General features: G+C 32.8%; 3 protein-coding genes across 3 annotated transcripts in view; all 3 read right to left on the reverse strand.

Moving 5' to 3' along the window:
- Window positions 1–6,449, reverse strand: part of ankib1b (ankyrin repeat and IBR domain containing 1b) — a 322,575-nt gene extending 316,126 nt beyond the window's left edge. The window contains exon 1 of the mRNA XM_073847434.1: window positions 6,323–6,449. The gene's annotated coding sequence lies outside the window, so the exon portion shown is untranslated. The remainder of the gene's footprint in view (window positions 1–6,322) is intronic.
- Window positions 6,450–11,177: 4,728 nt separating this feature from the next.
- fabp4b (fatty acid binding protein 4b) lies at window positions 11,178–12,247 on the reverse strand. Its single transcript, XM_073846616.1, has 4 exons — window positions 12,074–12,247; window positions 11,730–11,905; window positions 11,516–11,617; window positions 11,178–11,386 (listed from the first exon to the last, which is right to left on the reverse strand). The coding sequence occupies exons 1-4, from the start codon at window positions 12,144–12,146 to the stop codon at window positions 11,333–11,335; spliced, it is 405 nt and encodes a 134-aa protein (XP_073702717.1). The 5' UTR covers window positions 12,147–12,247; the 3' UTR covers window positions 11,178–11,332.
- Window positions 12,248–16,002: 3,755 nt separating this feature from the next.
- stmn2a (stathmin 2a) lies at window positions 16,003–25,920 on the reverse strand. Its single transcript, XM_073847486.1, has 5 exons — window positions 25,723–25,920; window positions 23,718–23,813; window positions 20,945–21,120; window positions 20,583–20,774; window positions 16,003–17,404 (listed from the first exon to the last, which is right to left on the reverse strand). Exons 1-5 carry the CDS (start codon window positions 25,739–25,741, stop codon window positions 17,345–17,347), a joined length of 543 nt encoding a protein of 180 aa, XP_073703587.1. The 5' UTR covers window positions 25,742–25,920; the 3' UTR covers window positions 16,003–17,344.
- Window positions 25,921–27,597: the final 1,677 nt, after the last annotated feature.

Here is a 27,597-nt window from a genome sequence, read left to right on the forward strand (position 1 = left end):
GATTACAGACACAGACAGACGCACACATATTTTGTTGCACATAAGAGATTTGTACAATAAATGATAAGTGACAACATGCTTAAAACTTGTGTTTTTAAGATTTGATATATCATTGTCATGTTTCACTGTAATCATAATCATGTGTAATTGTCAAATATGATATATCTGTATAAATTAAGTTTTAAATTTGGCTAAATGTGATTTGAAAAGCTATAACAGTGATTTAGTATCACTTACATATCAATTCAAAACTACATAAAGCCATTAAACCATACAAAGCACTGTTCTATTAAAATGTGTAAGCCCATTAGTGGTATTCTACTGCCATCTAGTGGCTATAGTTGTAATTTTGTTGAAATAGAGGTGCATTTTTTTAAAGCTTTATAACTACTAAATTGCCTTTTTTTTGCTCAGTGTCCATGAACATATGCTTGTTTTGAATCATACGATACATAATTTTACTTAGGTTTGTGAATTTTTGTTTTATGTAAGTATTTGTAGACTTCTAATGTACACTAGATAAAAAGCATATTATGAAATGGCCCTGTTATAGCTGTCCAAATGCAAATGTTCAACATTTTTTTGATAATTACTGACCAAGAGAGTCTGGAGAATCGTACTGCACTGATTGTATTGAGTATGGGTGGAAAACCCAGGATGAGTTCACCAAAGTATGTTTTTTAAATGATCTCATATATTAAAAGAACAGTTTGATTTACAACAGTGGTCCTAGAGGCAAAGTTGTTCAGAATGAGGAGATCTATCATGTGATATGAAGATATAGTGTATATTTGAAGATATTGACGTTTAATTGGGTTTTAAGTTCTTTATACAATAGAAATATCATGTTTTTGACACCTTTTTAACTGTTATTGCGCCACCTATGGTCCGATCTTCATGAAACTTTGTATGCTTGTTCAGGGTCACTTGGTACATGTTGACACCCATTTTTGTAAAGTTTTGAGTTTTTGTTTAGTTTTTATAGGCTTTTGAGTATGTGTGGTCACACCCCCTTTTCTAAATTAGCCCATTATAGACAACCAAAAGACAAAATTCAACATTTTTTTGATAATTATTGATCTAGACAGTCCAGAGAATATTACTGCAGTGGTTTGATCCAGATCGGGCAAAAAACCTAGGACTAGTTCGCAAAAGTAGGTTTTTAACATATTTGTGAATAATTAATGAACGATTTGATTGACAGCAATGGTTCTTGAAGCAATTTTTCTCGACATGAGGAGATCTATCAAATGATATGCATATTGTGTGGATGTGTGAAACGCCGCGCGATTACAGAGCCAAAAACACTCGTTGGCGCCAACTAGTGGCCGATTTCTTTCAAAATTCTTACAGACCTTTAGGGCCGTGAGTCGAACATGCCCACCGAGTTTCGTTCTGATTGACCTCCGTTAACCTTGTCAAATAGGTCCTCAAAATTCATTGGCCAATGGCGGCCATGTTTTTTGAGATACGCCAATGTCCTCATAGACACTTGTGCCCCTTTGGTCCAAGAGACTGCATACCAATTTCGAAGTCGATCGGACTAACGGCTGTGTATTTATAGTCAATAATATGTTTTTTTCGTTTTATAGCGCCACCAAGTGTTCAAGCTCCGCAATTTTTTTGATTTGACCAAGGATCGAGCTTATACACATGTGTACCGAGTTTGGTGAAGATATCTCATTCCGTTCAAAAGTTATAGCCATTTTAGTAAAAGTGGCCCCGTCGGTATTGAACGTTTGTGTGGCCCTTTGCCACCTTGAGTGAAAAATTTTACTTTTTTTTGATAATTATTGATATTCAGTGTCCAGAGAATATTCCTGCACTGGTTTGGTTCTGATCGGGCGAAAAACCTAGGACTAGTTCGCAAAAGTAGGTTTCGGATTCACGTCCATTTTTCGGGGTCAACCGTGCGTCGCAGCTCAAAATTTCCGTAATACACTTTTGTTCGGCCTGACCCAAGGAACGCAACGATGTAAAGTTTTTGAGTCTACGACAAGCGGCTTACGAGATTATGGCCATAATGTCAAAAATTTTAGTTTTTTGCGCTGTAGCGCCACCTATGGTCCGATTGGGCTGATACTTTGATAGGTTCTCCTCGATTTTTGCTCTATCTTTTGACCAAGTTTCAAGTCTCTAGGCCTTACGGTTTGGGCTGCACGTTCAGTTTTACGGCGGAAAAATAATAATAATAAAAATCCTAACAATTACAATAGGGTTTCAGTGCTACGCACTCGAACCCCTAAAAATCCTAACAAATACAATAGGGATTCAGTGCTACGCACTCGAACCCCTAAATATAGCTGCAAGCAGCAATTACCGGGGTTCGAGTATTTAAGGCCTTTACGGCTTCTATACCGTTAGGGTGTTGGCCAACATAAAATATATGGTTGACACCAGAACATATCCAAACTATTGTGTTCATTAAGCATGATTACAGACACAGACAGACGCACACATATTTTGTTGCACATAAGAGATTTGTACAATAAATGATAAGTGACAACATGCTTAAGTCTTGTGTTTTTCAGATTTGATATATCATTGTCATGTTTCACTGTAATCATAATCATGTGTAATTGTCAAATATGATATATCTGTATAAACTAAGTTTTAAACTTTGGCTAAATGTGATTTGAAAAGTTATAACAGTGATTTAGTATCACTAACATATAAATTCAAAACTACATAAAGCCATTCAACCCTACAAAGCACTGTTCTAGAAATATGTGCAAGCCCATTAGTGGTATTCTACTGCCATCTAGTGGCTATAGTTGTAATTTTGTTGAAATAGAGGTGCATTGTTTTAAGCTTTATAACTATTAAATTGCCTTTTTTTTGCCCAGTGTCCATAAACATATGCTTGTTTTGAATCATATAATACATAATTAGGTTTGTGAATTTTTGTGTTTTATTTCAGTATTTGTAGACTTTAATCTACACTAGATAAAAAGCATGTTAAGAAATGGCTCTGTTATAGCTGTCCAAATGCAAAACTTCAACATTTTTTTGATAATTATTGACTAAGAGAGTCTGGAGAATTGTACTGCACTGATTTTATTGAGTATGGATTGAAAACCCAGAACGAGTTCAACAAAGTATGTTTTTAAAATTATCTCACGTATTAAAAGAACAGTTTGATTTACAACAGTGGTCCTAGAGGCAAAGTTGTTCAGAATGAGGAGATCTATCATATGATATGAATATTTAGTGTATATGTGAATATATTGATGTTTAATTGGGTTTTTAGTTCTATACACAATAGAAATATCATATTTTTGACACATTTTTAACTGTTATAGCGCCACCTATGGTCCGATCTTCATGAAACTTTGCATGCTTGTTGGGGGTCACCTGGTACATGTTGACACCCATTTTTGTAAAGTTTTGAGTTTTTGTTTAGTTTTTATAGGCTTTTGAGTATGTGTGGTCACACCCCCTTTTCTAAATTAGCCCATTATAGCCAACCAAAGGACAAAATTCAACATTTTTTTGATAATTATTGATCTAGAGAGTCCAGAGAATATTACTGCAGTGGTTTGATCCAGATCGGGCGAAAAACCTAGGACTAGTTCGCAAAAGTAGGTTTTTAACATATTTGTGAATAATTAATGAAGGATTTGATTGACAGCAATGGTTCTTGAGGCAAATTTTCTTGGCATGAGGAGAGCTATCAAATGATATGAATAATTTGTGGATGTGTGAAACGTCACGCGATAACAGAGCCAAAAAATGTCGTTAGCGCCAACTAGTGGCCGATTTCTATCAAAATTCTTACAGACCTTTAGGGCCGTGAGTCGAACATGCCCACCGAGTTTGGTTCCGATTGACCTCCGTTAACCTTGTCAAATAGGGGCTCAAACTTCATTGGCCAATGGCGGCCATGTTTTTTGAGATACGCCAATGTCCTCATAGACCCTTGTGCCCGTTTGGTCCAAGTCACTGCATACCAATTTTCAAGTCGATCGGACCAACGGCTGTGTATTTATAGCCAAAAATATGTTTTTTCCGTCTTATAGCGCCACCAAGTGGTCAAGCTCCGCATTTTTTTTGATTTGACCAAAGAATAAGCCTATACACATGTGTACCGAGTTTGGTGAAGATATCTCATTCCTTTCAAAAGTTATAGCCATTTTAGTAAAAGTGGCCCCTCACTTTCGAACGTTTTGGTGGCCCTTTGCGACCGTGAGTGAAAAATTCAACTTTTTTTTGATAATTATTGATATTCAGTGTCCAGAGAATATTCCTGCACTGGTTTGGTTCCGATCGGGCGAAAAACCTAGGACTAGTTCGCAAAAGTAGGTTTTGGACATAACTCAAGTTTATGGGAAAACGGGGCCTCCGGGACCCCAAATCACAGATGAGTATTTGACAATTGTCTAGTCCCAGGGATTCCAAAAATGTAATTTTTTTGAGTCTACGACACACGGTTTGGGAGTTATGATGACTTTCGCGTTTTACGTCGCTGTAGCGCCACCTTTGGTCCGATTGGGGCGAGCCTATGGATCCTCCATTCTGGCCGGAGTCTCCACAATCTGACCAAGTTTCAAGTCTCTAGGTCTTACGGTTTGGGCTGCACATTCAGTTTTAGGGCAGAATAATAATAATAATAATAATAAAAATCCTAACAATTACAATAGGGATTCAGTGCTACGCACTCGAACCCCTAATAATAATAAAAATCCTAACAAATACAATAGGGATTCAGTGCTACGCACTCGAACCCCTAATTAAGATATTAGCCTAATATTTCACCTACCTGACCAAAATGAAATGATAAGAACAAACATGAATGTTGTCAATAGTCTTGCCCTGGAAATCCTGGTTCAGTTTGGCCAACCACAAACGCCATTTGTCCCTCAGACCGTTTTTTGTACTCTTCTCCTTGAATTGTTATATCCTTTGGCAGTCTATAGTACTCCAAATGTTTTCCCAGTCTGACCAATTATTACAGCCCAAGACATGATTGACAATAATTGTATTGACCATTTTCAGCAGCTATAATCAACTAAATTTGCAAGTTTCGTTCAGTTCAGTGGCACTATATTCTTTTTATAACAAAGAGCCCCAGATCTGCAGGGCACCGTAATGCGCTTGTCATGTCTAACCCTTACAAAAATATACTGCCACAGTAACCACAGTTTCCACAATTAAACACTTATGAGAGTTACATTGAGTTAATACAGTTATTACTCACATAAAAACAAAGCCATTTAAAACTCCTCCACAAAAAAAGTACACTCACTAGCTGTATTTGCTCGTTTTGCTCACATCTCATACTACATGCATCCTAATGGACATTTTTGGATTCAATTTTAATGATTTGTGTATAAAATAAACTTCTAACTATTATTGCTATCTCTGTCCATTGCATAAGGCTAGTCATGTGATGAAAGCATGGCAGCACCCACAAGTGGGCGACCCTCTCCATGTAGAATAAAACAGCTTTTTCTAGAAGCCCAAGTTATGTGAAGCCTTCATTTTATGTGGAATATTTAAATAAAAATAAATTAATAAGCAATAAAAGAGCAAAAGAGACAACATAAAACACGTCTGTCACAGTCGGAAGGATATGTCGTTTTAAATGTATTGTATTACAGCTCTACGGAAGCAACAACAACTGTAGTAACTATGGCATTTTGGCGCGGAAACTATGTTACCATGGTAACTTTTGTAAGGGTATTATGATACGTTAACGTTCAATTTCTCTAGTTGGAGAGTGAAATGCTCAGCATACAGGAAGTCAGCTGTTGTGTGTGTGCTGCTTCAGATTCTTTGCGCTGTTTATAGCCAAACGTCGATTTCCTAGAAGGGGCTGGGCGACGTGTTTACAGCATCTGCTATTTGCATACACATAACATAGATTACACACTCGAATCACGAGAAAATAACCACTGGACTGTGCTGTCATGTGTTGCAAAACATTATTATTTACATTGACAAAAACAGGCACCGGGGCGTGTTTTCAGCTGAGTAGCTGGCCACTGTTTCTAATAGCTGGATGATTTCATTTTACATGCATTCCTTATGGCGCATCCGTTACTTGTAATTATAAAATCAATGTATGTTGCTGTCCGCTTTTCTCTAGCTCGTTTATGCTCAGATCAGTCATGATAACTGAGTTAGCTTGGCAACTTGACATTGTCCAGATGTTACATCAGACAGAGAGTTATGGAGTGTTTATATGCATAAGTATGAAAATAAATGCAAATTATCGCTGTCAACCAGCCGATTTGTTGTTATGACACATATAAGAATGCATGTCGTTACAAACAAGTCATTTCACCGAGGAAGCCCAACTGAATATAAATAACCTACTTACCCAATTAGCACGACGATAGCGGTCGTTTTTTCTCTTTCTGACCCTGAATAATTTAGCGCTTATCTGATGAAACTGTGTTGACTCTAAATAAAAATCTGCCTCTCGCCTTTGTTGTGAACGGTCCTCGGCCGCCGTGAAGCGTCCGTCAATCACGCCGCTGCCTTCGCCGAAATTCAATGTTTCAAAATAAAAGACCTCCCGGTAGAAAAGTACCGAGCGCCGAAAAACATACGTAAAGGAAAGGTAGAATCTTTTCGGAACTTAAGGTACTTTTCAACACTCAACAGATACTCAGAGGTGTTACTGAAAAGCGAAATATGTTCCAAAGTTGCTGTTTATTAAATTAATTTTTGATTACATATTTTATTTTTATGACACCTGTTGCTAGCATAGGTTAGCATAGTTTTAACGTAGAGACAATAACTGTAGTAACTTCTATTTTGGCGGAAATGTAAGGCAATTGTTTCTAAAAGAAAATAATCTTTAAATACAAACTTTGTTTTTTGCCTGATTAGTAAACAAAAAAGTTAGTGAAAATAGTAAGTACATGGTAAATTATATAAATAAATGTCAGTAAATATCTTCCATTGGAGTACAGTAGCAGGGTTACTTCACGTTTGGCCAGTTGCCCTGTGTTGTTTTATTAAATTAATAAATCATGTTGAAACAGTTAATATCGCTGTAATATTAGATGATTATTTAATTAAAGTCTGTTTTTACGTTTGGCTATCAACGTACGTGTAGTGTGCTGGTAATTAAGAAACAAACTCTTTAAACTCACTTTGAATTTACATACTATTTTTTGATTTGTAATAAAATCTGCAAACCTTTCTTTTGTTTTTTCCCTCAGCAATAAATAGATGCCATAAAAACAAATAAAAGTCCTTTCATCTTTATTCCGTTATGAACTATTTAGTCTTTTATATAGGAAAGGTAATTTCTACATTTTTCATCTCATCTGCACCCCAAATGTAAAGTATGGCATCACTAGATTGTTCTTGCCCTTTGATCAGACCAAAATAATGTCGCCATTCAATTAATTCGATGGAGATGAAACGTTATGGTTAAAAGATGTTTTTTATTATGAAAATCCAAAGCTATTATCTGATGAATATGGTTTACATTTTCTTATATTGAATGCAAAATTCTTCATTCATAAGCAAAAATGACTTAAATCTCCTCTGTCTTCTCCCCTTTTTTCTTGCTGAATTTAATTCTCTTGTTTCATCTCTTAGACTTGCAAATAACAAAAAGAGTGCCAATTTTTTTATGCATTATAACTTTTTTAAGAAGATGTAATTTAATTTTTGTGCTTTTCTTTTCTGTATGGATATTACCATAATTCAATGTACGCAAATTCAGACTGTCCTTGATTTTGTGGTTGTTCTTTGTAGAAGTACATCCATGTCTCATTTCCCAGTTTTTTGTTGTTGTTGTTGTTGTTGTTGTTGTTGTTGTTGTTGTTGTTGTTGTTGTTGTTGTATGTTTTCTTGTATGTTTTTTACAAGTTCTGCAATAAAAAATTTAAAAAAAAACATTACGGTTAAGCACTAAATAGACTAATCGTTCTGTTTCGAACTATTTCCAAAAAACAACAATTTAACTGTGTGCATAACTCTACATAATTTGTGTAACTTTATTTAAAAAAAACCTAATGTAAGTACATTTTAAAGATTAGATTAAAAAGACAGATGACAGACATTAAACACCAGATGGCAGTGTTGTAAGAAAAAACCTGTGCCTCATACATCACGTTGCAAACGTTTCAAGTTTAAAATACATCAAATGCAGTTGATTTTGAGAACTAACTGCTTAAATGATAAATTATAATATTTAATTGAACTACTGTTTAAAATTAGTTTGAATTAAAGTCAAAGACTGGACTGCATTTCGTTAGCTGTAGCATATAAACTTAAGTCCTATTAAAGCTGAGCTCTATCAAACTACCAAGTATCGTTTCTTTATTATTTTTATTATTATTTGCATTATTTGTATTATTATTACATTAAAAGGCTCCATACGTCCTTTATGGCAATTTACCTGTCATATTTAAGTAGGGTCAATGGGGAAATGTCTAAGTTTCTTTTCACTGTCAAATTCTTAAGTTCACGGTGTACACATCAGATCTTAGGTGTCCAACATTACCTAATGTCACAGATTCACATGTTCAGTGCACTAAAACATTTGCTTTTAATAGCCTACATTCAGCATAAATTCTTGGTATTATACCATTCGAGCACTTGTTTCAGTTTTAAAAAAGAGATTTGAATTATAAAAATTCAAGCTCATTTTAAGCTCATGGAAGAATTGAAGGGCATTCTTAAAATGGTGTCCCTTACAAGTGAAGTCTACAAAACAATGGACCATTGAGAGAAAATGCCACAGAGAAAATTCAAAGCTTCACTTTCACAGACTTAAATCTGTCTCATGACCCTATAAAGCTACATCATTTGATATAACACTGACTGAAGTTGTACAGAAATACAGCATTTTTGGAATTTTTGCAAAGGAATAATAATAATAGTTATAATAATAATAATAATAAACAATATAAAAAACAATAAAAAATATATAATGACTATAAAGGTTGCATCATTTTTAAATAACACTGACTAAAGCCATACAGAAATGGAACATTTTTTGAATTTATGTGAAGGAATAATAATAATAATAAAGAATTACAAATTTTATTAGTATTAGTAGCAGTATAAGTAATAGTAGTAGTAAGTAATATAAAAAACAATAATAAAAGAATATCATGACTCTATAAAGCTTGCACATTTTACACAACACTGAGCAAAGCCTTACAACAATACAACATTGTTTTGAATTTATGTGAAGGAATTATTATCATTATTAATAATAATAAATAATATAAAAACAATAAAAAAGAATATCATTACATAATATTAATAATAATAATAATAATGACTCTATAAACCTTGCATCATTTGATAAAACACTGACTAAAGCCATAGAGAAATACAGCATTTTTTCAAATTTATGTAAAGGAATTACTAGTAGTAGTAGTAGTAGTAGTAGTAACAGTATTAAAGAATATAAATATGACTCTATAAAGCTTGCACATTTTATATAACACTGAGTGAAGCCTTACAGAATATCATGACTCTATAAAGCTTGCATCAATTGACATAACACTGACTGAAGCGGTACAGAAATAGAGCATTTTTTAGAATTTATGTGAAGGATTATTATTATTATTATTACTACTACTACTACTACTACTACTACTACTACTAAACAACACAAAAACAATAAAAAACAATATCATCATCCTATAAAGCTTGCATAGTTTGATATAACACTAACTGACGCTATACAGAAATACTGTTTGTTTGTAGTAATAATAATAATATTATTATTATTAATGGTTTCTAGAAAACTAATTAAAAGCATATATCAATGCTTTTAATTATTCTCAATTCTTGCTTCTCCTAAAACATTATACTTTCAGTCCAGCTGAATGCATATTAATCCTTACAAATAAATCAAAATCCTCTTTCACACCACATGCTTTAATATAAATTGCATTATAATACTGAGTAAGATTAGGATCACAAAAGAGGAATGTATATTTTAGAAGCAGAAGTTTGCAAGGAGCGCATGGTCAGCCACTCCAGCTGCTAAAGTAGTGCTAATCTTGGGGGTATTGAGGTTATTAAACTCAGGAAACCATTGTGAACTGGACTGTTGAGGATTAATACATCACATGTTCCCCAGGCACTAGGAGGTGGTGATGAATTCTGCTCAAATTATATCTTTTTACGGTTGCTATTGGATGTCAAGCATCTTGCCATGGCAGCCATCTGAGGTGAAATTTAGGCTGTTTTAATCTTATATTACAGATTAACGAGAATCATTTTGCATGGGAAACAGTATGGGACATTCTAGAGGCCAATTAGTAGTGCTATACAGCTGTGTGGCAATAGATACCTAATATACAACAAGGCAATTGCAGTTTTAATGGCAATTGTATATGCTATTGCATATGCTATTATTATATATTCTAGAGCTGCAATGTTGCACCATTTACTTAAGGCAAAGCACTGCAGGTGAAAAAAAAAGTTATCACCTTACTTAACCGGTTGATGGATTACATTGATAATTGCAAACATTTTTTGTATTACAAGTTTTCTAAAATTGTAAAGTTAAATATGCAAATGAGGCATTATTTAATGAAATATGTGCTTATTTGCATACATTTCTAGTACAAAAATCTGAACACTGAATGAAGTCAGTTTAAAAAATATTGTTTTTATATATATATATATATATATATATATATATATATATATATATATATATATATTATAGTCAAATGTTTTACAGAGGGAATTTTGGGTATCTCATTTTGTCACTCCATAATTCAGAAAATATTTAGAATTTACAGTACAGAAAACAATATGGGGGGGATTAAAATGTTGTATAAAATCAAGCAAATTATATATGAACAAATCTCTCAATAAAAACCTTCAGGATATAGACATGAATAAAAATTTAAAGTTTAATGTGTGTAAATGCTACTGAAGTGGAGATTTATGGCTCAGTGTAAGAGAAAAAAATAATTTGGACAAAACGGCCTTTAAAAATATGCATTGTAATTGAAATCTGTTGACACAAATAGATTGATAGCAGAGTGATAGCAAAGACTTATATTGTTAGAAAAGATTTCTATTTTGAATAAATGCTGTTCTGTTTAACTTTTTACTCATCAAAGTCATTATAAAACATTACAAATCTTACTGATCCCAAACTTTTGAAAGGCAGTATAGGAACAAAAATATATTAAATTTATATCCAATAAAAAAAAAAATCAGTCAAACGAGTGAAAATATATATTTTATCTTTTTATTATTTTATTATGTTTATAAAGCAAAAAATATTGCAACAAAGTAATTAATATTTCTCATCAAATCAGTCAAATTCAACCATATTAAAATCGAATGAGGTCTTTATTGGTCTTAAAGCCCAGAGTTAGTGCATCTTTCATCACGCGTCTTTCTCATATGTCCTGATAGCGACCACATCATCCATAACACATTTCTGAAAGAGAGAGAGACAGTAGCAGCATGCTAAAGTTTTTGTGATCATATAAAATGATAGGTAGAATAGGTAAAACAAACAAACAAACAAAAACTTTTTTTTAATTGTGCATATGACTTGCACACAAACCGCTATCATTTTGGAGTCTTGAATCTCTCTTTCAATTATTGTGGTGTTCCCCTCCCAGGTCTGCTTTTGAATAAGTTTATCACCTACAAGGCTCATAGTTGTCTGAAGAGAATGAAGAAAAAAAGGGACACATAATTATGCTTAAAAATAATAAACTATTTACACACACACATATACTTTTTTAAATACAGTAGAAATGTCTATAAGTCCTTACCCTGACTTTCCTGTCATCTGCTGTTGTCTCATCAAATTCTTCACCTAATTTGAATTTGATTTCCAGGGTTTTGAAAGTAGTGACAGCTTTCATAGAGATAAAGCCCTGCTCATCCACAGCAATCAACAGACTGGGTTTTGCTAGGTTAGCCATTTGTCTAGAAGCAAAACCAGCACCTGTGTACAAATACAAAAATTTGCCAGAAACATAACTCCATACCAATGGCATAGTATTACAACAGGTGTAATATAGGTGGACAAAAGCTTCCTCCTGATATAATTAGGTGTACGTAATTAAAATAATTATAATTATAAAACAGCTATATATGAATTCATGTATCTTACCTACAGCCTTCATGTATTCATCAAAGTTGTCACTTGAAGTCATTTTCCATTTACCAACGAATTGCTCAACCATTGTTATTTCTATATTCAGTAGGCTTATTTAATAAAAACAAAGAAAAACCTTGATAGTTACAACACAAGATGTTTTGTTTAATATGTATATGAAATGTTGCAAAGGCTGAGAAAAGAGGGAGATTTAAAGAGTGCACGGATAATAATCTCCTCTCACTGACCAATCAGTAACATTACTGTGATATCTGAGAATTGTATTGGTTAAAAGATTCTAAAAGGGGAGGGCTTGATAGATCGATATTTGAATATTAGATTAGGTCAAAAGTCAACCCATATAAGTTCTTTATAATACGTTTAACTTGACTTCGTAAACAGTTTTGAGTTTTGTTGCACCAAACATCCATTAGTCTAGTTTTAAGATGACAAACATCAAATGTATATCTGAATCTTGGTTTTTGATGGGTATTAAAATTGAATTTACTGGTTGATTCTGCACCTAATCAGTCCGTAAAATGTGAGTATTTATCCACGCACGACAAACCCTCAGGTGGACTGCTGAATGTTATGTTTTTAACTTCACGCTGTCCAAATTTAGTGCAGAACAGAAAATAGCGCCATCTGCTGATGATTAATATTAAAGCAATTCTGGAATTTCAAAGTCTATGGTCCTGACATTAAAGCGTGTTCTTCAGTCATTCTTCATGGTCTTAGCTGGTTTTAGATGGTCTCCCAGCATAGCCAGGCTGGTTTTAGCTGGTGGTCTCTCAGCCTGACCAGGCTGGAAAAGTGGCCAAAACCACTCTAAAACCAGCCTGCTGACCAGCCTATAGGGAACTGAATCCTTCTCTATATGATTTAGCAGCTTCCACACGTTTTTCCCCATGGTTTAGATAGCATAAATTAGCAGAACAACATATTCAGAAGTATATGTTCAACAATGCAGTTCATGACTGGTGATTATATAAAGGCTGCAAAATTCATTAGAATGCATTCAACAAGTTTATTTATTATTATTCTCTCACCACATTTGATTAGCATATGGTGTCATTATTGCGTTGTATATTCATCAAATATCTAATTTTTATTTGCCTTTCATGGTGAGTCTAAACATGACATGTTATGTTTGGAGCGCAGGTCCACTGGCACAGAGCTCAGAGGCAATATTAATTAATTAAACCACAGACATGACTTCCCCTTAATTAGTCATGTAGATGCTGTTGTCCAATCTCTGACCTACCAGATGACTCCATTTAATAATTAATTACAAGAAAATGTGACGTCTTTTGGATTGTAAATAGTTCTTTACAAAAAAAGGTGTTAGCAAATAATGACTGTGTGTGACAAGTTAATTTACTCCCTTCGCAAACAATTTGTAGTGCAGCACATAAAAATAGCACAGAGACTTTAAGGGATCCCAGTGGAGTTCTTCATAATTATGTGGTGAACTGCGACTGGAAATGCAGAATGAAAACATAATGGAGAACACAATATTGTATAGAGGTTTTTGAGTGCAAAGATTTGGAACAAGAATTAGTTTAAAGAATCTGTAGAGAGGGGAAATAGGAGAAAAAAAAGAAAATGTAGAGCAATAAGAGGCGTCTTGCAGAGGACTGATTATTTTATTGCTTGTTCTGCTGCTCTAGCAGGACTGAATCAATTACTGCCTACCACATATTTTCCCACGGACTGGAAGCTGCTGAAACAGCCAGTGCAGCTGGATTCAATGTGGACAATCTGACAAGAAAAAAAATCCTATTAAAAGGTCTCCCCACTCCCCCAAAAATGCATTAAAAAAATTATTAAATATAAAAACTGTTTTGTTTTGTTTTGTTTTTGTTTGTTTTTTGCCAGAATGTTTTGGGTCAGAAATTATATTAGAATAATCTATCACATAAAACAGCACAAAACAGATACTTATACCAAATTAAACATTTGCTTAAAATGTGTAAAAAATTTAGTTTACATTATTATATAGTTTGTAAGTCGTTTATATTGTATAGAAATGTTTTCAATACAGAAACAATATTAGTCATTAAAATATAATAATAATAATAATAATAATAATAATAATAATAATAATAATAATAATAATAATAATAATAATAGAATAATCTACCATATAACAAAATACAAAACATATACATAGATCTATCTTTATATTATATTTCATTAAAGTAACAAAAATAGTTATTAAAATACACTGTAACATTCATTCAAAGCAAACTACCATTCAAAAGTGTTTTAATAGTAAGGTTTTTATTGTCTCTTCTGCTCACCAAGGCTGCATTTATTTGATCCAAAGCACAGCAAAACAGTAACAGTAAAATTTTGAAATATTTTTACTAATTAAAAAAATGTTTTCTATTTCAATATATTTTAAACTGTAATTTATTCCTGTGATTTCAAAGCTGACTTTAGCATTATTACTCCAGTCACATTTAAACAATATTTAAGATTTGCTGCTTAAAAAGCTGTTATGTTAAAAACAGCTGAAGTCTTTTTTCAGATGTCTTTGATGAATAGAAATGTAAGACGAACAGCATTTATCTGAAATACAAATCTTTCGTAACATTATAAATGTCTTTATCAACACTTTTGATCAATTTAAAGCATCCTTGCTGAATAAAAGTATTAATTTCTATAAATTCTTTCCCCAATTATACTGACTCCAAGCTTTTGAATGGTATAGTGTATAATGTTACAAAAGCTATTTCAGATAAATGCTGATATTTGGATCTGTCTATTTATCAAATAATCCTCAAAAATATTTTAAATATTGATAACAATAAGCAAATAAGCATATTAGAATAATTTTTGAAGTATCATGCGACGCCGAATGACAATGAGCAATGATGCTGAAAATGTAGCTTTGATCACAGGAATAAATTACTTTTTTTTTTTAAATATTCAAATGGAAAACAGTTATTCTAAATAGTAAAAATATTTCAAAATTTTACTGTTTTTGTTTGGTGAGCAGAAGAGACTTAAAAAAACATTAAAATCTTACTGTTCAAAAACTTTTGACTGGTAGTGTATGTGTATATAGGGCTATAAATACTAATAAATTATTACAAATACTACTGGGTACAAGAAAAGAAAATTACAAAGCTAAAAGTAAAGATAAAATATATTTTATATCAGTCAATAAATAGAATTATTGTTTATTTTGTTGTTAAAAATATAATAGCACAATATGGCTTTTTCAACTTGTATACTTCTGAGAACCTCATATTTTATGGCGTTAATTGCTTCTTTTTAAATGAATTGGCAAAAGGAGATTTGAGTGGGTGAATAGGGATTACTTTGCTTTACACCATCTGAAAGTAAGATAAATTTAATAGAAAACATTCATACATGTTATTCTTCACAGCAACTGTGTGTGAAACCAAGCTGTTTGAAGGGAAAAGATAATCAATGTTACCTCACCATAACACCCAAACAATTCAATGAAACTAATTAAAAAGAAATAATTCAATATAATAATAAAAAAAGACATTACACACAGAGGCCTCATTCATGAAACAGAGCAGAACTATTTTTTGTGTAGTCTAAATCGTTTGTAAATCGTTCCGACGTAAATTTTCTAATTCATGAATATGTTAGTATTTTCAAAACGTTGATACCCAAGAAACAAACACTTGCTCTCCACTACGTGTAAATTGTGTATAAAACGTTCTGTGTTCTAGTGCGTATTTTGATTCATTAACATACATACCGATTGTGAATCCGGAGGAGAGTTTCTTGAAGGTTTGTTTTACGAAATGACTCGAATTTACTCATATATTTACGCGTTTCATGAATGAGGCCCATATGTAAGCTTAGCACGTGTTATAATAGCTGTACTGTCATCTGCTGGTGAAGCGCTGTAATGACATTAACAGAAGCTTCATAAAAAGCAAACACCACAGTATACCATGTTCACAGAACCCCAAACCTTTATTTTCACCAAAGTTTGCACACACAGAAATGAGAGGGGGGAAAAGTCGATTTTGGCAGCCGAAGACACTTCAAGCATATTTATAGAGGAGACAGTGATTTGAAAAACAAATCCAAATAAAATCATAACCATTCAGTGCATATTCTGCATCTGCCTATCACTTCACATCCGAAGAGAAAGGACACAAATGTTCGGTCAACCTAACGTGGACACACACACTGACACACACTCACTCCAATCGCACAAAAACCAACCGAATAGAAAATAGTCACACGTCAGAGGCTGTAGTTGGGAGTATATGAGGATACATTCAGCTGGTAAAGATGTTACCTATTTTAATCAAGCCAGACAGATGTCAGAACATTCGGAGAGATACGATGACTCCCTTAATTACACCGCTGCACTAATGAAGATGTCTACTCTTGCTAGACGATAAACATCAGCCTTGAGTGCCAAAGGCCTAAATCAATGTAAGGGAAAGGGGCAGTTTTTTTCCTTTTCTTTTGTATTCTAACGCAGGCTATGTCAAGCTGTCTAGACTCTAGTCCAAAGAGTCCAGAAAGGGTGCAGTGTTTCCAAACGTCAGCCAACAAAAGAGTAAGTTTGCAGATGTCGACATGCAGATGTGCGTAACATTTCAAGAGAGTGATATTTCATTTTATATATTAAGCAAAGAAACTAAAAATACAGAAGAGATTTTGTTTACAAATGAAACACTATTAACATGTTTTTATTTGTTCTCATCGGTACTCATATTTCAAGCTATTAGAGTTCAGGAAAATGTCTTGATCATGCTGTATATAAACGTAAGTGCACTATATATTTACGAGTCTGGGTAGGTTTTGCGTGTTTAAAATGTAAATCTATGTTGATCTGGGGCCTGAGCACTGAAGCGTTTTGCATTCTTCACAATTACACCAAACTTCACATCATTGAACACTGCAAACGTAAGCGGGCAGCTTACTCACAACATCGAAAACCTTTCACATGATCAAACCAGACGTGCCTGAACCAAAACTAACAATAATGAAAGAATTAACTTCATGTATCGTGTAGATTTGATACATTTGATTTGTTGTCATTCAATCTGATAGACAGAAAGATAGATAGAGAGCAAGAGAGAGAGAAAAAAAGATGTATTTACAAAATAATACTTGTGTCTTCCCATTACTCTATGAAATCAAGCAAGACCGTTCAAACAGTATACGAGTGTGATTCTAGTTGTTCTGACTGGTTTTTACCAGTGGTTGTGTGTGAGTGTGCGTGAGCAGGATAGGATGACGGATTGGCTGATGAAAGGTATGAAGAGGAGGAGGATAACTTCACGCTATTAGTTCTTCCCTCAGCTCCTTGTTCCTGCGGACAATTGCAGCATGTCGCTCCTGATGGAGTCAAAACAAACAGAGTAAGTATCACACAAGTCAGAATTCTGATGATTAATTTAAGACTGAAAAGGGCTTATAATAAATAAATAAATAATAATTAAAAACCCCAACTATATATATATATTAGTGCTGTCAATTTGATGTGTTAATTTGGTGCGATTCATTTGGGAAAAAATGTGTTAAAATTTTTAACACATTTCATGTGCCCAGCCCGGCATTATGTTGCCTGTTGGGATGCAGTTATATGCCCATAAAATTCAAGATCTGAGCGCAAATAATGCTTCTGTATGGGTTTGTTAAATTTTAGACACAATATTGTCTGTTTTGATCAATTTTGCAAACGAAAATAGCGGCGTTTCGTTACTGAATGAATCTACATTTTTGAATAAATTGAGTGAGCCAATGAAGCAGTGACCTTTTCGTAAGGACAGTCACTTGCTTTGTTTCTGAATGAATCAGCCATTTGAACAAATCAGCTGACTGAATGACTCAATCAGAATTGGCGTGTGCACAGCAAAAGCAAAGTGAATATTCGCTTTAGATTACTCACAGGATGTTTTTGTATCACTCGCGCAATGCTCTCCCCCCTTTTTTTGATACAGCCAGATGTTGCTATAAGTTGTTTTTTTACTAACAACGCGTCATATCACACTTTTATGGCAAACGCTTCGCCCGGCACAAATTTACATCTGTTTGCGTCTTTGCAATGACTTTACATGTAATCTACTTGGTGTGCACACACCATTAAAACAGTGACTTGTTGCCACTTACTGGTGGTTCAATTAAAAAAAATTAACATTTTGTGTAAAATTTTAGACACAATATAATAAGTAATATATAATAAACATGAATATAAATATAAAACATTATGTCTGTTTTGATAAATTTTGCAAACAAAAATAGTTCCAAACAAAGCCACAGCAGAACTGTTCATTTCCTAGTGAGATACTAGGAAACCACCACTACAGTGGTGCTTCGTTACTGAACAAATCCACGTTTTTTTGAACCATTTGAGCAAATGAATCAGTGACCTATTCATAAAGACAGCCACTTGCTTCATTTTCGGAATGAATCAGTTGTTTGAATGAATCAGTTGACTGAACTGAATGAATAACTCACTCACTGATAGTGTGTGAACATCAAAAGTGAAGCAAATATTTGCATTCCGTTACTTGCTCTAGATGACTCATGGGATGTTTTCTGCATCACTCGAGTAATGTTCTTCCCCCCTTTCTGCTACAGCCGCATGTTGCAATAAGCTCTTTGCTCACTGATTGGCTTGCGCGACAACACGTCACAAAAATTTTCCAAACTAGTTGTAATTCTAGTGAACACGCAACTGTGGCAAATATCACGCTTTTGTGGCAATCACGTCACCTAGTGCGTCTGTTTGGATCTTCGTATTGACGCAATCTACTTGCACAAATAATTAAATTTGCTTTTGGAGTGCACACACCATAAAACAGAGACTTGGTTTTAGTTTCATTGTTAAAGTAGTCTATCATTTCACATTCAATTGAAAAATGTTTGTTTTGTGTTAAATTTTAGACACAATATTGTCTGTTTTGATCAGTTTTGCAATGAAAATAGTTCCAAACAAAATCACAGCAGAAGTGTTCCTTTCCAACGGACACATAGCGGTGTTGCGTTACTGAATAAATCCACGTTTTTGAATGAATTAACCAATGAATCAGTGACCTATTCATAAGGACAGTTGGACACTTGCTTAGTTCATGAATGAATCAACCATTTGAACGAATCACTTCACTCACTAATGGTGTGTGCATATTACTCACGGGATGTTTTTCGCGTCACTCACATGAATAAAAACATGGCGTGTGCTCTCCACTTTCTGATACAACCGAACATGTCAATAAGCTCTTCGCTGATTGGCTTGCATGACAACATGCCAAGCAAATTTCCCACTTGATTTAAATTTTTTCTGCTTGACTGAGGTGAATATCACATTTTCACTGCAAATTAAATTTGCTTTTGGTTTAGACAAATCAGTTGATTGAACGACTGAATGACTCACTCATTAATGATGCCTGCAAAAGTGAAGCAAATATTCGCATTGCATTTCTCGCTCTAGATTACTTGCGGGATGTTTCATAATGCTATGTGCACACCAATGCGAAACAAATATTGTCATTGCGTTATCGCTGTAGATTACTCACAGGATGGTTTTTGTGTCACTTGCACAAATACAATCATTGCATAATGCTTTCCTCCATTTTCTGATACAACCGGACATGTCAAACTGGACTTTTTATGTAATATACTTGCGTGAATAATTCAATCCGCTTTTAGTGCACACACCATAAGATAGTGACTTGATGCCACCTACTGCCGATTTTTCACTTTATATTTAGAGTAGCCTATCATTTTACAATTACAAAAAAAGTATACCTATTTTTATCATTATTTATGTAATGTTGAATTAAAATATTTATTACTGAAGCATCCTTTTTATAATGTATATTCAATTTTTTTTTCATTTTACTCAATGACATACAAATGATCTGTGGGGGCTAATTTCTAAGACAAAATTGATGTCTGTTTAATTTGGCACATTATGTAATTAATTAGATTCAAAAATGTAATCACTTGACAGCTCTATAATTAAAATATTAGAAAATGTTCAAATTAAACATGATAAGAAATAAAAAAATTATTATTTTATTATTATATATTATTATATATTTTATTATTAAACAATATTTGCAGTAAAATATGTTTCTAAACAATGTTTATTCATAATTACCCAATGTTCATTTCAATTATTTTTAATATATACAAAAAAAATAAGTCTGTTTTGCTGGACAATTTCAGCATTTTGCTCCTGATGTGTCAAAATTATGGTTTAACAAATCATGATTTCATTCTTATTTGGCAAAGATTGAGCTTCCATAGATAATTCATTATAATAATGTTTTCATAAATTGAAGAGCATAATTAATCAAGATTCTAATCAAGAAAATTCTTAAATATGTTCTTATATATATACCTAGTGCAATAATATTAATAACAATTGAATGCTAAAATAAATATTAAATATTAATTTAATATATATTATATATATATATGCAATATTTAAACAATATTCACTCATAATTACTTCATATTTCAATAATTTTTACTATACTATACAACGTATATTAACTGTTTTGCTGACCTTCTCATGCAAGCGTTCCATCATGGCTGCCAGGTGGGCCTCACGATTTTCCTTGTTTTGCTCCATCTTCAGAATGAGCTTTTCCTCTGCCATCTTGCTGAAGTTGCTGTTCTCTTCCATGGCTTTAAGCAGCACATCCCTCTCGTGCTCACGCTTTTCAGACAGAACTTTGAGCACCTGAGCTTCCTGGGACTGTTGAGAAAAGTCATTACATGCATAAGCATCCCAACGTAAGGGCATACAATTCCTGAAGGTTAAATGGATTCTAATGTGGTTGACCAATATTTATTGATTGATGTACATTTGTCTGTGGTAAATAAATTCTAAGCTTTATAGCTACAGATGCATTCAGTTCCACTGACCCTCCTGCGAGTCTCAGCAGCCTCCAGCTTCTTCTGGATGTCGTCCAGAGACATATCCCTCTTCTTTGGAGGGGAGGTGATGCTGTGGGCCACGTCTGACACCGGTGAGGGTGGTTTCAGAATCACCTCGAAGGCCTGGCCTGAGGCCCTTTTGTTTATTGGCTTTACTTCCATATCTACAAGAAAACCAATGTCAAGTGACCTTACTTAATAAAAAGCTTTAGTACATCAAAACTATGGCATAATTAGTCATAATTATGAGAAAAAGGTCAAAATGATGACATACTGATGACCTAAGTCATAATTAAGATTTTTTTATGTTATTATTACTTTGTCATCACTTCACCTTAATCTTACTGACTTTTATGTCATAATCTGATTTATGTGAGAATTTAGACTTTTGTGTAATTATAGTTTTCTTTCATCTCAATTTAGACTCTTTGTCATAATTATAGTTTAGCATAGATAACTCATGTTTCTAATAATGCTTTCAGAAATTTAAGCATAATTAATCAATATGTTAAATATGTTATTATTATTTTTTTTTACAAATTAATTTTTTATTGTCATAAAAAGCTAAAAATTGACAAAATGTCGAAATTATGATATAGTAAGTCATTATTATGAGATGGCTTAATTAGAAAAGTCAGTTTATATGTCATATGAATGAGTTTTTATTTCATAATTTACACTTTGTCATCATTTCAACTTTATTTCGGTATGTTATCATTTTGACTTTTGTCTCATATTTTTATCATAATTATGAATTAGTAACTCACAATTTGACTTATGTCATAATTTCAGCTTTTTTAATTTATAATTGATTTTATCTCAACTTTGCCATTTTGTCACAATTATGATTTACCAAAGTATGATTTTTTTTCCCCTTAATGAACTTAAATATAATTCATCTTGTAAAGCATTAATATTTGTACAAATATTTGTTTATGAACAAACAATCAAGACTCTGTAAGTCAGTTTTTCTCATATTTATGACTTTTAATTTCAGGATTTAGTTTTTTTTGCCAACATTTAAATTTTATCTCATAATTATGACTTAGTATGTTATCATTTTGACTTTTTCTCATATTTTTTAAATCATAATTATGAATTAGTATTTCACAATTTGAAATTTTGTGTCATAATTTCAGCTTTTTATATCATAATTGATTTTATCTCAATTTGCCTTTTTGCTAAAATTACGATTTACCAAAGCATGATTTATTTTTCTTAATGGGCTTCCAAATATAATTAATATTTTAAAGCATTAGCATTTGTGTAGGTTTAAGAACATAAACAATCAAGACTCTTAGTCAGTTTTTGTAATTTTTATGACTTTTCATTTTATAATTTTATAATTTAGAGGTTATCATAATTTTAACTTTATCTCATAATTATGACTCAGTATGTTATCATTTTGACTTTCATCTCATATCTTTTTTATCATAATTATGAATTAGCACTCACAATTTGACTTATGTCATAATTTCAGCTTTTTATATATAACTGATTTTATCTCATCTTTGCCATTTTGTCACAATTATGATTTACCTAAGCATTATTTTTCCCTTATTGAACTTAAATATAATTAATCTTTTAAAGCTTTTACATTTTTATAGATTTAAGAACATAAACAATCAAGACTCTAAGTCAGTTTTAGTCATATTTATCAATTTGTATTTCATAATTTAGACTTTTTATCATAATTTTAACTTTCTAATAATTATGACTTAGTATGTTATCATTTTGACTTTTTCATATTTTTTTATCATAATTATAAATTAGTCTTCACAATTTGACATTTTATGTCACAATTTCAGATTTTTTCATAATTGATTTTATCTCAATTTTGCCATTTTGCTATATTGAAGATTCACCAAAGCATTTTTTTTCTTAATGGGCTTCCAAATATAATTAATATTTTAAAGCATTAACATTTTTATAGATTTATGAACATAAACAATCAAGACTCTGTAAGTCATTTTTTCTCATATTTATGACTTTTCATTTCAGAATTTAGATTTTTTTGCCATCATTTAAATTTTATCTCATAATTATGACTTAGTATGTTATCATTTTGACTTTTTCTCATATTGTTTTTATCAGAATTATGAATTAGCATTTCACAATTTTACATTTTGTCACAATTTTAGATTTTTATATCATAATTGATTTTATGTCAATTTTGCCTTTTTGTCATAATTGCAATTAACCAAAGCATGATTTTTTTTTCTTAAAGGGCTTCTAAATATAATTAATTGTTTAAAGCATTAACATTTTTATAGATTCAAGAACATAATCAAGACTCTTGAAGAGTCAGTTTGTCATATTTATGACTTTTCATTTCATAATTTAGACCTTTTGTCATCATTTCAACTTGATCTCATAATTATGACTTAGTATGTTATCATTTTGACTTTTTGTCTCATAATTTTGTTATCATGATTATGAATTAGTATTTCACAATTTGACATTTGATGTCATAATTTCAGCTTTTTATATCACAATTGATTATATCTCAAAATAAATTATGTTTTACCAAAGCATGATTTTTTTTCTTAATGGGCTTCCAAACATAATTAATCTTTTAAAGCATTACCATTTTTATAGATTTAAGACACTGAAATAAGAAATAATTAACATTTTAAAAAAATCTATTATTTGTTTTATGTACCATTTATTATTTTTATATTATATAAAATATCAATAACAGCATCTCTGTTTCTTATATAGTGTTCTGCTTCAAATCAAACTGATTTGTTTTTTCACTTACCTTCGAACTCACAGACCAGGTTGTTGCGTGTCTGTGGGCTGAAGCAGGAGCAAATGAGCGAGAGCATGGACAGCTCCTTCATCTTCTCCTTGTATGCTGGAACAACACATAATTGGCCCCTTGTTAGTCGTACACACAACCACTAGCACAAATGTGCTGAAGTTTACAGGCCAGAGTATATTGCCCAGTCTCTACAGCTCTTCAGAGGATTCAATTGGAGTTTATAACATACCCTGTACTTCAGTTTATACAAGTGTCTGACTCTATGATGCTTCAACTGAATGACTGATCAACTCTGCTACTTTAGTTACATTAGCTCATTTTTGAAAATCTATGATTAGTCATGAAAAATGAAAAAAGAAATGGATTTAAGAAGTTAAATATTAGGAATTAAGTGAGATTAAAAATGTGGGAAATTTCACACAATAAACCAGCTGGAATACAACAAAGAAAATCCCTGAAAATTTACCTTAGCATAAAAAAATAGCACAAATGGAGTCTACGGAGAGACTTTTCTACATTCAAACAAATGGAGCTTGCAGACTCATGAAAAATGCAAGAGGCACACTAATGACACTTCCCATTTCCTGCCCTCTGTAGCGTTTTGGACATTACAAGCACATCCAACAGCCCATTAGCTAGAAAATTACCATCACACACCATGCAGACTAGGACACACTAAACAAGTATAACTAAATCAGAAAATAATCTAAATATGATAGCCATCAATTAGTTGTAATCTAAAACGAAACACAAATCCCACACTTTCACTGTCCAGTTCTCAAAAGGAAGCCATTTCTTGCCAGGGTCACATACTGGTGCCCACAGTGTGTCAATACTTATTTGTCCGGTGCTGCAAAGGCCACCATGTGCAGCATCCCACTGCTGCAGGGCTGGCCGGTCTCCCAGTCTGCGTCCGTTTGGCCTCCTGCAACTCTTTTGCCATTTTTATCAATATCAACAACCAGGCCCACAGCTTGGGAGCCTTATACTAATCAATAATTCCTGACAGAAAAGGCCAACGATAGATTTAAAAAGGTGACTTTACAGCTTTTGAGGGCTAAAAAAAAAAAAAAAAAAAATCACAGTGACACCTGCCCATGCCATCTGGTCATGAAATGACTCCATAAAAAAAGTAAAGAAGGGTTTTACTATGGGGAAAAACATTGTAGATTAGAAATTCTTTATATTTAATACTATTTTAAAAACTGAAAGCAGAGCTACGCCAATGTTTTATTGATGTTGTCACATGAAAACAGTGCTATGCAGCTAGGCCTGTGTGTTTTATCTCACATTAGCCTTATTAGGTGGTTTCTGAATGCGTAAAAAGCCTAATTAAAATTAAAATGGAGTGTGAGAGAAAATCTGTCACCTTGGTATTCCTCATGCCAGCCCTCAGACTTCGTGTGTATAAAACAAGGACGATTACATCCACAACAAAAAGCTGTTCTAATTGTCTTGATTATTCCATATAAAGCAAAATCGCTGGTTAAATATGAGTTCTTGAGGGAAATGCTCCTTGAGGAGGAATTTGTAGCGGTTTTACGGCTATATTGTCTGGGCTGTGTTTCTTGGGTGCGGTCTTTCTGCATTATGATGTGAGGCAGCAGGAGCAGGTGCGCCATCGCTAATAATCATACATACATGTCACTACTGAGAATTTTACCTATATTTATTTCAGTTCTTAATATAAATGGCATTCGCTTCGTTTAGGCTATAAACTACATTAATAGGAAAAACGCGAAATTGACCATTGCCTCCGATAACGCAGATTCAAGTCGTATTTACCTGGTATATAATGGAATATGCGCACCAAAAAATGCTATAAATAATACAGGAAAGATATGATTACATATCAATATAGCATTGTATATGTTCTATATGCATCGTACATCTTGACATGGTATAACGCTTTGCACTGACAGAATCCGTCTTCATTAACACGTTTACAAATGCAACAATGGATTAAGATGTGAAGACAAGTGAAGAAATGCGCAGTACGTACCGATAGCTGTTTTGGCCATGGTGTCTTTTCTTGAATCCGTGTTAATTTCCACAATGGTCGAGGTTTGTGCCAGTGGCGTTGAGAGCGGATGATGCTTAAGGCACTGAGTCAGCAGAGCACAATGAGGAGCGCGGAGGGATGTGAGGAATGGGAGCGGCTGACTTATGATCCAGTCCGCGCAACAGCAGATTGGCCACCGGCAGCACTTCACTTCACTGACGTGTGGAAGGAAGGAAGGAGGAAAAATCTGGCCTGCGTCTAATCGAGCGTCGTGTTTTCTAATCTTGACGTCGTATGTGGGTTTAAATACTTACTTAAGGCATATATAAATCCATTGGTTCATTAACAATACCTGGAATTTATTACGAATAGGGTACGAAATAGATCTAAAATATTCTCTTTTTTCGATTTCAACAAATGAGCAGAGGCATTATGTGGTTGATCTTCTGAAAATACTGATAACCAACCTCCAGAGGTCAAACTATACATGACCTGATTAATATGCTAATTGGTTGATTTTTTAAAACGTTTTTTTTTTTTTTTTTTTTTTTTGCAATTTTGTGATTTTCTCAGCATTATAAATGTTTAATTAAAATGAAAAAGACAAATTGTCATTAAAAACTATCTATGCCAGAATGGGTAACAGGGTTGCAGATTTGAAGCCATAGTTCACCCAAAAACGTTAATTCTGTCATAATTTACTCACCCTCAGGTATGAGTTTCTTTTTGCTGTTGAGCACAAAAGATGATATTTTGAATAATGTTGGTAGCCAAACAGTTGATGGTAGCCATTGAATTCCTTAGGATGGTAAAAAAAAAAAAAAAAAAAAAAATGGAAGTCAATGGCTACCATCAAATTATTATTATTTTATTAGGCTTTCACTCACTGTATGGACAATCCACTTTGGGACCAAATGTTAGTTTAAGAGAGATGTGCTTGATTTTTTTTTTTTTTTACAATAATTTGTGTAACAGGGTTGAATAGTTTAGATTGGTAAATGCAATCAACATTACAATTTGTGTAAATACTGAGATGGAGGATTGAGAGTATTTACTTGTCTTGTATGGCATACAAAGGGGGCAAATGATAGCATTTATTTGTCATAATTTTAAGGAATGTTACATTTTTGTAATTGGGAAATCATGCAGCGACATGTAATATATTAAAAGTAAGAGATTGTATGATTTAATGATAATCGTTAGATACAACAATGAATATCAAAACCACCATTTTAACCAATGACTTTTTAGCATCATTACTCCAGTCATGTGATACTTCAGAAATCATTCTAATATTCTGATTTGGAGCTCAAAAACATTACTATTATGTTATGTTAAAAACAGCTGAGTAGAACTTTTTCAGGTTTCTTTGATAAATAGAAAGTTCAGAAGAACAGCATTTATCTGAAATAGAAATCTTTTGTAACATTATACATGCCTTTATCATCACTTTTGATCAATTTAAAGCATCCTTGCTAAATAAAAGTATTCATTTCTATTTAATTTTTTTTAGCTTTGATCAGAGGAAAAAAATACGTTTTAAAATATTCAAATAGAAAGTTAAAGTTAAATCTTAAAAACTTTTGACTGGTAGTGTGTATATACAGCAAAATGTGTCACTTAATGTATTTGTTTATTACACTCAACATGCGGATTACTTACATTACTTGTAGATTATTTGGATGTTTTTATCAGCTGTTTGGACATTTACTCAATCACTTCAGATGGAGAAACAAACTCATCTACATCTTGGATGGTCTGATGGTGAGTAGAAGTTAAGCAAAATGTCCATTTTTGGGTAAACTATTCCTTTAATATTCTAAATATCTGCATATTTTAATATTCCAATATTCTTAAAGGGATAGTTTACCCAAA

Source organism: Garra rufa, chromosome 9, assembly GCF_049309525.1.
Source record: "Garra rufa chromosome 9, GarRuf1.0, whole genome shotgun sequence".
In the NCBI taxonomy this organism is placed as follows: domain Eukaryota; kingdom Metazoa; phylum Chordata; class Actinopteri; order Cypriniformes; family Cyprinidae; genus Garra; species Garra rufa.